Source organism: Papaver somniferum, chloroplast (assembly GCF_003573695.1).
Source record: "Papaver somniferum chloroplast, complete genome".
NCBI lineage: Eukaryota > Viridiplantae > Streptophyta > Magnoliopsida > Ranunculales > Papaveraceae > Papaver > Papaver somniferum.
In genome coordinates this window covers 42,501-52,500 of record NC_029434.1, presented here as the reverse complement: position 1 = coordinate 52,500, position 10,000 = coordinate 42,501, and the positions used below count along the sequence as shown (strand labels likewise).

The following is a 10,000-nucleotide window of genomic DNA, read 5'->3' as shown; positions in this document are numbered from 1 at the left end:
CAATGGTTAAAAATCGCTCTGATGGGTGGTTTTGCTAGAGTAGGCAATAATGAGATTACCATCTTAGTAAATGATGCGGAGAAGGGTAGTGACATTGATCCACAAGAAGCTCAGAAAGCTCTTGAAATAGCTGAAGCTAACTTAAGTCGGGCTGAGGGCAAGAGACAAACAATTGAAGCGAATTTAGCCGTCAGACGAGCTAGGACGCGAGTAGAGGCTATGAATGAAATTTCATAAAAAATAGGTGCGCCCCAATAAAAAAGGAAATTCTGTTTATACACCATATTTTGGTTCTGCGGATTGAGTCGAATCAACTGTAATGGCATTTCTTATGCAACTAAAATAAAAGGGAGGGTGGGTAGAAAAACTTATTAGATACTAATTACTCCGGTATCTAATAAGTTCTACCTACTATTGGATTTGAACCAATGACTCCCGCCGTATGAAAGCAATACTCTAACCACTGGGTTAAGTAGGTCATTTATCATCACAAAGAGAAAGAAAGGGGCTTGTCATATCGATGAATTATAGATGCAATCTTATTTCTAAGCAATACCAATTCTTGGCAGGAAACAGATCAGAAGCTATCATGTTGGATCATAGAAGATTCATCTTGACAAGAAATTATTTCCATGATAAACTATCTATCACAAGGGCTATAGCTCAGTTGGTAGAGCAACTCGTTTACACGCGCGCCAATGTTTTTCAGGGGAGTCCATCATGCAATCAACAAAATTGATCTTATTGATAAATCGGTGTCTTACTCTATATATTCAAGGGAACAATAGCCTGACAAATATTTGGTTCGGTCCGCTTTGGGTGCCAATTTAGGCTCCAAAAAGAACCCATCATTGATTCGATAATTGATAAGGTGAATACACAGCCCATTCAATGCTAGGCATAATGAGTATAAGGACCTCAAAAAAATATCTTTTCGTACTATGAACTTTAAGGTGTATGAAGTTTCATATTTGACTCTTTGAGCAGAGCGATAGAGACTCCATTTAACTTAGGTTAATCTAGGCCAGAGGCAGACCTACGTCAAGGTAACTCTTCTTTGAAACACTTTGGTATTGCTCCTGGATCATAATCTAAATAATGAATCAGAGCACGTGGAGCCATCTCGTTATCTTTCTGTTAAGAAAAAGTATGGCGGACTATCTGATATTTATATCAGTTGATGAAAGAGCCCAATGCAAAAAAAATGCATGTTGGGTCTTTGGAACAGTTCGAATCATTTCGATAATAAAAAGTTGGATCTGTTTTACCGAGAAGGTCTACGGTTCGAGTCCGTATAGCCCTAAAAATTTGTATAGTTTTCATTTCCTCAATCTTGTTTGTTGGTTGTAGTCGGACGGTCGTTTGGCCCATCGAAATAGAATAATTATCACATGCTCCGAGCAACCCCCGTGGGTGAGCATGAAGCGGAAAAAATTCATTTCAGTGGGCCCAATCGGTATTTTTTTGATCTCGGATAAAAAAACCCGTCCTTTCTTCTTTGTGGATGAATTACACACAAATTTTTCCTGTTTTCCTATCCAGGATCAAAAGGTTTGTGATATTCCTTTTCTTTTTGTACAAAATATCTTTTTATAGATCTCAATATACCCCAACCCAATTGCTCACCATTCCAATTCTACCGATGCTGACTTTATGCAAGAAGGTTGAGGTCTCCTTTTTGCACTTGGACGAGTTAAGAAGCCCCCAACTCATCGTTTTTTCGGGAGCAGAACTCAATTCGTTGTTTCAGAGATAATGAATGTTTCCTAACTCTATTAGTGTTTGCATCCCTGTCTATTTCCATGAGTTGTTTGGGGGATTTGGTCTGTCGAATCATTAGATTTGATAAAGCGCGATTCGATTAGAAGAAGTTTATTCTGTAAATTATTTAGGATTCGGCTTACTTTCCCGTTGTGATATACTTCGTTGTGTAGGGTTCTCGTTCAAAATAAATATTTTTTTGCATGAAGGCTAACCCAGTGGTTGGTCTTACTTTAAAACTAATTTTTATTACATTAATAAGTATTCCCGCCTTTTCGGACCCATTTCAAGTCAAGTACTAAAGACCGATATTCTAGATTCTTCTTTTAAGACTTCGAGCTTTAATTTCATAACCCGATTCTTTTTTGGGGAGACGGGTTGCAGGTCGAGGTAGTACAGACTAAAAAATGGTAAATTGGGGATAGAACCCTAGGATTGTTATATGTAAGGGTTTCTCTCAATTCAAGGCATTGAATAAAATCCATTAAGTCTAGAACAAGGAAAAAAATAGAATAGGGCGATGCATTCAGTTTCCGTATCTAATCAATAGAAACAACAATCCTCTAACTGGATTGGATCTTAATGAAAAAAAGAAACCAATACCCTTCGGTTTTATTATATGAATATTCATAAAATATATAACATCCATATAGAATTCTTAATATTCTTAATAGTATCTTAATTTAATCTTAATAAAAATTTTCTATAAATTATAACTAAAAAAATATGTAATTCTTTTTTCTCTTTTTTTTAGAGAAAATCTGAGACAAGATAAAAACGATAAGTTTGTAATAAGAGCATAATATGTCTCTAGCATATCGAAATGGAATTGAAATAAGTGAAAATAGGACTCCACTCGATGAACCTTGAAACAAGAATGACCCACAGCAAAAAAACTGGGGAGTTCAATCAAAATTCATTGGTATTTCGACTAAACAGTTATAGCTTAATTCAAATTCCAGATCGAATCGAGGAATACGGTATATATTTTTTCCACATTCATAGGAGTGCATCTATGTTTCTGCTTTACGAATATGACATTTTCTGGGCATTTCTAATAATATCAAGTCTTATTCCTATTTTGGCTTTTTTCATTTCCGGGGTTTTAGCCCCGACTCGCGAAGGACCGGAGAAACTTTCTAGTTATGAATCAGGCATAGAACCAATGGGCGACGCTTGGTTACAATTCCGAATTCGTTATTATATGTTTGCTCTGGTTTTTGTTGTTTTTGATGTTGAAACGGTTTTTCTTTACCCATGGGCGATGAGTTTCGATGTATTGGGTGTATCCGTTTTTATAGAAGCTTTAATTTTCGTGCTTATCCTAATTGTTGGTTTAGTTTATGCATGGCGAAAAGGAGCGTTGGAATGGTCTTAGCTCCTGAATATTCAGACAATAAAAAGAAAAAAGAAGAAAAAAATGACATTGAGACAGTTATGAATTCCATTGAGTTTCCGGTACTTGATCAAACAACCCAAAATTCAGTTATTTCAACTACATCAAATGATCTTTCAAATTGGTCAAGACTCTCCAGTTTATGGCCGCTTCTGTATGGTACCAGTTGTTGCTTTATTGAATTTGCTTCATTAATAGGCTCGCGCTTCGACTTTGATCGTTATGGCTTGGTACCAAGATCGAGTCCTAGGCAAGCGGACTTAATTTTAACAGCCGGCACAGTAACAATGAAAATGGCTCCCTCTTTAGTAAGATTATATGAGCAAATGCCTGAACCAAAATATGTAATTGCTATGGGAGCCTGCACTATTACAGGAGGGATGTTCAGTACTGATTCTTATAGTACTGTTCGAGGAGTTGATAAGCTAATTCCTGTGGATGTTTATTTGCCAGGTTGCCCTCCTAAACCGGAGGCAGTTATCGATGCTATAACAAAACTTCGTAAGAAGGTATCTCGAGAAATCTACGAAGATAGATTTGGGTCTCAACAGAATAATCGATGTTTTACTACCACTCACAAGTTTTATGTTGGACGTAGCACGCATACTGGAAATTATGATCAAGGATTACTCTATCAATCGCGATCTACTTCAGAGATACCTTATGAAACATTTTTAAAATACCAAAGTTCAGTATCTTCCCATGAATTAGTGAATTAGGGAGACTGCTTTTCTTTTGTGCAGAAGAATAGCAAATGCCCTTCACTTCAATTTTCAAAAAATTCGTCGTAAACGTGAACTACTTATACAAATGAAAATCCGGGAGAGATTAAAAAAATGCAGGGTCGTTTGTCTGCTTGGCTAGTCAAGCATGGGTTAGTTCATAGATCTTTAGGCTTCGATTACCAAGGAGTCGAAACTTTACAAATAAAGCCCGAGGATTGGCATTCCATTGCTGTCATTTTATATGTATATGGTTACAATTATCTACGCTCTCAGTGTGCCTATGATGTAGCACCAGGCGGACTCTTAGCTAGTGTGTATCATCTTACGAGAATAGAGTATGGTGTGGATCAGCCAGAGGAGGTATGCATAAAAGTATTTGCCCCGAGGATAAATCCCAGAATTCCATCTGTTTTTTGGATTTGGAAAAGTGCGGATTTCCAAGAACGGGAATCTTATGATATGTTGGGAATCTCTTATGATAATCATCCACGCCTGAAACGTATTTTGATGCCTGAAAGTTGGATAGGATGGCCCTTACGTAAGGATTATATTGCTCCAAAATTCTATGAAATACAAGATGCTCATTGAATGGTAAGAACCTAATTTTCTTTTTACGCCGCGAGATATCCAAGGAATTTTTTTACAGTCTCTTCTAGAGTAATAGAACTCTTTTTCCTATATATGGATATGGATGCGCAAAAAAATAGGTCCTCATTGAGATTCCCAAATTTGGAAGATATTCTATTTATTTCGGGCGAGCCGGGCTAATAAGATGAATAAAATGAGTTCTGTACCATGAACTTTGTACCGCGCACATCACTTAGATAGGCTCTCGAAAGTCACGTAAGGGGAATAATGAAATGGAATATGAAAAAAAGAAGAAATAAAAGAGGATAGGATTCCACTTGTACTGGATCTTAATTTCACATTGTCTAGTCGGATCTTTCCACACCCCTCGAGACTATATATAGTATTGGGTTTTTAGAAGCAACTAACTTCATATTGTAATTCTTTTTTTCACGATTAATATTTAGAATGTTAGGAGGAACCCGCCATGCCATATAATCAAAAAAAGAACGACGAGATCCATATAATAAAGGCCCACTTCTTATCTTTAGCCTAATTTCTTACTCAACCTGTATTTTTTCTTTTCCCTTATTCTTTTCCTTTTTTTATACAGACTTTAAGAAAAAGGGTAGGATTTTCTCTCTCTAGACATTCGGACGAAAGCATGTATGTATGCTGATTCATATCGAATTTGTATGAGTATCTATTATTAACCACAGGTTAATAATGGATGCTCAATGGCAGGAACTTAACAGTAGATACTCAATGTCAGGAACCAGATTTGAACTGGTGACACGAGGATTTTCAGTCCTCTGCTCTACCAACTGAGCTATCCCAACCCTTCTTGAGGCACCATCCCCATCCTACTAGAGGATTTGGGTATATGTCAATTCAAGAGAATAAAAAAGCATTACAAAATCTTACCCAGGCCCTGGAATTTCCGGAATCTTCAAAAAAGAAAACTTTTAGAGTTGAAAATAATGATGTGAACTGTGAATGATTCAAACAGGGATTCCTTGATCATAGAGTTTCCGTTGTACATATATACCACAAGACTTGTGATACGAGAGAGGCTTTTCTGCTCCGATCCTTTTGTGAAATAATATAGTGAATGAGAAATATAGCTAATTTTCGGGCGCTGCGGAAAAGAAAAAAGAGTAGAAGTATAAAGAAACAGTTAGGGAGTAAAACGGGCCTTTTTGTGGGGATAGAGGGACTTGAACCCTCACGATTTATAAAGTCGACGGATTTTCCTCTTACTATAAATTTCATTGTTGTCTGTATTGATATTGACATGTAGAACGGGACTCTATCTTTATTCTCGTCCGATTAATCAGTTCGTCAAAAGATATATCAGACTATGGAGTGAATGGTTTGATTACTGAATATTCGATTCTTCCTTCAACTTGGAATAGATTCACAAAAATTATTCCTTTTTTTTATGTAAAAAAATTTTAGGGCGACATTAATAGAATCTTTGATATTTCAGTACGTATACTTACGTATCGTAGGTTTATCCCTCATTCTTTATGGAGTTTAAATTCAAATTGAATAGAAGGAGTCCTCTACCAACGCAGTCAACTCCATTCATTAGAACAGCTTCCATTGAGTCTCTGCACCTATCCTTTTTTTATTCTCGCTTTCAGAAATACCTTAATTTTTTTCTGAAAACAGGATTTGGCTCAGGATTGCCCATTTTTAATTCCAGGGTTTCTCTGAATTTGAAAGTTATCACTTAGTAGGTTTCCATACCAAGGCTCAATTCAATCAAGTCCGTAGCGTCTACCGATTTCGCCATATCCCCTTTTTAGTTTGAGCCGAAGATCTCGCTGGGATGCCATCCCCTTCTTTCTTTCGTTTATGCTGGAACCGTTAACCGTTGAATTCATTAGATACAGCTTATCTATCTAAAAAGTTTATCTCTTTACTCCTCCTTTGATTTCTTTTATTTCTTTCTTATTTACCCCTTTTTCTATATTGAAGGACCTACATTTGGTTTAATCAGAAATGATTCTATCATTGATGTATCCGCAATTCAATATGGATGGATATATACCACATATATATTCCTCTCTTCCTCGCACTTTTCCTACCCGATTTTAAATACTTGAACGTTCGATTCTTTTTTTAGAATTCCATATTTTTTCTTAATTTCTAATAATTTAGAATGAAGATATTGATAATCATATTCATATAAATTATAAATATAAAAGAGAATCATGGAAAAGAAAAATGTAGAATTTCTTCCCATTGAAAATTTTGATATCATATATCACTCTATTTATCGTTATATTAATTCTTATGTTATATTATATTGTTATAGAATAACATTCTATTCAGTATTCATTTTTTCTCTATTCATATTCATTATCTATTTTGAATAGCTAAGAGCTAAGTAGTTGACTGAATTCCTATGCACAACACAATTTCTGTTATGTGAGCCCGCTTAGCTCAGAGGTTAGAGCATCGCATTTGTAATGCGATGGTCATCGGTTCGATTCCGATAGCCGGCTTTTCTCTCTTTGTTCTATTTTATACTTTATTACATGATTAATAATGTCTCCTTGAACTCAAGGAATATTGAAAAGACTTCTTTCCTTTTCTCAAAAATAGCGGATCTATTATGTCGTAAGAACTTCCAACTATGAATAAAAAACAGATTCGAGCGGTTGGTTAGATCTCTACAGAACAAATTAAGACAAAGTCTCCTTACCTTGCTATATATACAAAAGAGTCTGAATATTGATACAATTCATCTCATTCTTCTTTGTAGTACAGTACTTAACTTCAGTATATTTTTTTCGTTTATCGTTTAGTTCAGTCTTAATTTAGGTTTATTCTGTAAATAAAAAAAGGAGTTTTTATGTCTCGTTACCGAGGGCCTCGTTTCAAAAAAATACGCCGTCTGGGGGCTTTACCGGGACTAACTAGTAAAAGGCCTAAAGCCGGAAATGATCTTAGAAATCAATCGCGTTCTGTGAAAAAGTCTCAATATCGTATTCGTCTAGAAGAAAAACAAAAATTGCGGTTTCATTATGGTCTGACAGAGCGACAATTACTTAAATATGTTCGTATCGCCGGAAAAGCCAAAGGGTCAACTGGTCAAGTTTTACTACAATTACTTGAAATGCGTTTGGATAACATACTTTTTCGATTGGGTATGGCTTCGACCATTCCTGGAGCTCGGCAATTAGTTAACCATAGACATATTTTAGTTAATGGCCATATAGTAGATATACCAAGTTATCGCTGCAAACCCCGAGATATTATTACGACGAGGGATGAACAAAAATCCAAAGCTCTGATTCAAAATTATCTTGATTCATCCTCCCATGAAGAATTGCCAAAACATTTGACTCTTCATTCATCCCAATATAAAGGGTTAGTCAATCAAATAATAGATAGTAAGTGGGTCGGCTTGAAAATAAACGAATTGCTGGTCGTAGAATATTATTCCCGTCAGACTTGAACCTAACTCAAATAGCAAGGCAAGGATTCGGAGAATTTTGCCCCCTTTTCGCCGAAGTAAATTGACCGAAGCTAAGCTAAGGGGTGTGATCCGGATATTTTTCCCATTTCATGTATCATAAATGGATCCGCGGGGATATTTTTATGTCTTGGCTACCCTTTATCAATATTTTTCGTACCACCCCAATTAGGAATAGAGAATTCATTTCAAAGAAAGGTCTACCTCTTGGAATAATCCTATTCCTTGTTTGTTTGTTATTTGATCCATTGTGGTCAATAACGCTCTTGAATTAGGCAAAGGTAAGGAAAGAGAGGGATTCGAACCCTCGGTAAACAAAAGCCTACATAGCAGTTCCAATGCTACGCCTTCAACCACTCGGCCATCTCTCCTACAAAATTTTATGATTATGACCCAGAAATCGGGTCAATAGCGAGCCATTCATATTTATTTTTGCAGTATAGGTACGACCAACCGATTCTAACAATTCGAAATATGAAAACGGATGGGGTGGTATTTTGATCATAGAACGATTATTCTATTCTTTTTCCTTCTTTGAATCATAATCCAATAAAAAACTTCTCGAGTTATCATAATCTGTAGGAAATATTAATTTCATGTTTAGAACGAGTCTTTTTTTATGTTATTTCGTCCTGTACAATTCCTTTGTTTGTGGGATTCTTTTCCCATGCGAGGTAATGAGAAGAATTATAGAATGGATTGCGAACTATGCCTAGATCACGGATAAATGGAAATTTTATTGATAAGACCTCTTCAATTGTGGCCAATATCTTATTACGCATAATTCCGACAACTTCCGGAGAAAAAGAGGCATTTACCTATTATAGAGATGGTGTGATTTGATTCTATTTAGTGTTCTCTGTCTTACGAGTAAAGGCACGCAGGGTTGGATTCGGTATAAAACGAAACGCGTTTATTGAAATAAACCTTAAAAAAATCTACGCTTCTTGAAGGTGAAGTTTGGAAATAGAACAATTCCTTCTATTGTGTATCCCCGATTGATGCAGCCTCAGATGCTTCAATTTTCTAATCTAGTATTGAACGAAAGGTTACACCTATAGGTTCTTTCTGTATTAGAGGTCAATCCTACTCCATCAGTACCAACCAATAGGCGGCATAGGGGAAGAAGCACTACACCTAGGAATCAACAAAAAAAACTTTGTTATAAATTATCCCTTTCCTTATCGGGATCGGAACTAACAAGAATGGTTGGGACAACAAACATCCATCTCGTTTGTACTTTGGATACCTATATAACCATCAAAGACTGTTGAAGTGACTAATTCCTGGAAATAGGGGGCGTTGAGGACAAAGAAATTGTTGGAGTAACCTTTTCTATCTAGCAACAACACGATTAGTGTTAAGAAAAGACCTCTTGCAGGAAGGCTGACTAGATATTTCTTGTAAAAACACTAGTCCCTGTCAGTTCATAATGAGAATATTTCGATATTCTTTTGGTTCCATGGATTATTATCGTTCATTATGCACAGAAGGGAGGAGCCGTATGAGATGAAAATCTCACGTACGGTTCTGAAACGGGGATTCTTTGAATAGAATGAACGACCGCAACGGATGTCAGCTCAATCCGAAGGAAATTATGCGGAAGCTTTACAGAATTATTATGAAGCTATGAGACTAGAAATTGATCCCTATGATCGAAGTTATATACTGTATAACATAGGCCTTATCCACACAAGTAACGGAGAACATACAAAAGCTTTGGAATATTATTTCCGGGCATTAGAACGAAATCCATTCTTACCACAAGCTTTTAATAATATGGCCGTGATCTGTCATTACGTGCGACTATCTCCACTATAGAAAGAGGGAAAGAAAGATAAAATACGCTAGTAAATACTAGCGGATAGGCTTTCTACATATGTATCGTACAAAGCAACGATTTTTATTAGCTGTAGCAAAGAAAGAGACTTCATAAAAGCAAAAAAATGAAGAAATGGATATGCCTATAATACTATATTCTATGGATAGATAAAAGATCTAATTGATAGAGGAAGCGCCGTAAAGATCAATTAGTGAAATTTTTGGCCGATACAATAAGAAAAA

General features: G+C 36.1%; 6 protein-coding genes and 6 non-coding genes across 12 annotated transcripts in view, besides 1 other annotated feature; 8 read left to right on the top strand and 4 right to left on the bottom strand. All coding sequences in view use genetic code 11, as the record gives it.

Moving 5' to 3' along the window:
* Positions 1-237, top strand: part of atpE (ATP synthase CF1 epsilon subunit) — a 402-nt gene extending 165 nt beyond the window's left edge. The window contains exon 1 of the mRNA in view: positions 1-237. This exon is cut by the window's left edge and continues 165 nt beyond it. Coding sequence (YP_009234988.1) covers positions 1-237 — 237 coding nt within the window.
* Positions 1-10,000: part of a sequence feature (large single copy region; LSC) that runs on past both edges of the window.
* Positions 406-477, top strand: trnM-CAU. The gene has a single exon. It is a non-coding gene; the product is annotated as a tRNA-Met (tRNA).
* On the top strand, positions 653-1,303 carry trnV-UAC. The gene is made up of 2 exons: positions 653-690; positions 1,269-1,303. It is a non-coding gene; the product is annotated as a tRNA-Val (tRNA).
* ndhC (NADH dehydrogenase subunit 3) lies at positions 2,777-3,139 on the top strand. The gene has a single exon. The coding sequence runs from the start codon at positions 2,777-2,779 to the stop codon at positions 3,137-3,139; it is 363 nt and encodes a 120-aa protein (YP_009234987.1).
* Positions 3,199-3,876, top strand: ndhK (NADH dehydrogenase subunit K). Its single transcript has one exon. It carries the CDS (start codon positions 3,199-3,201, stop codon positions 3,874-3,876), a length of 678 nt encoding a protein of 225 aa, YP_009234986.1.
* Positions 3,994-4,470, top strand: ndhJ (NADH dehydrogenase subunit J). The gene has a single exon. The coding sequence runs from the start codon at positions 3,994-3,996 to the stop codon at positions 4,468-4,470; it is 477 nt and encodes a 158-aa protein (YP_009234985.1).
* On the bottom strand, positions 5,216-5,288 carry trnF-GAA. The gene has a single exon. It is a non-coding gene; the product is annotated as a tRNA-Phe (tRNA).
* Positions 5,652-6,253, bottom strand: trnL-UAA. Its single transcript has 2 exons — positions 6,219-6,253; positions 5,652-5,701 (listed from the first exon to the last, which is right to left on the bottom strand). It is a non-coding gene; the product is annotated as a tRNA-Leu (tRNA).
* On the bottom strand, positions 6,890-6,962 carry trnT-UGU. The gene has a single exon. It is a non-coding gene; the product is annotated as a tRNA-Thr (tRNA).
* Positions 7,313-7,918, top strand: rps4 (ribosomal protein S4). The gene has a single exon. It carries the CDS (start codon positions 7,313-7,315, stop codon positions 7,916-7,918), a length of 606 nt encoding a protein of 201 aa, YP_009234984.1.
* On the bottom strand, positions 8,221-8,307 carry trnS-GGA. Its single transcript has one exon. It is a non-coding gene; the product is annotated as a tRNA-Ser (tRNA).
* Positions 8,645-10,000, top strand: part of ycf3 (photosystem I assembly protein Ycf3) — a 1,971-nt gene continuing 615 nt past the window's right edge. The window contains exons 1-2 of the mRNA in view: positions 8,645-8,768; positions 9,507-9,736. Coding sequence (YP_009234983.1) covers positions 8,645-8,768; positions 9,507-9,736 — 354 coding nt within the window. The remainder of the gene's footprint in view (positions 8,769-9,506; positions 9,737-10,000) is intronic.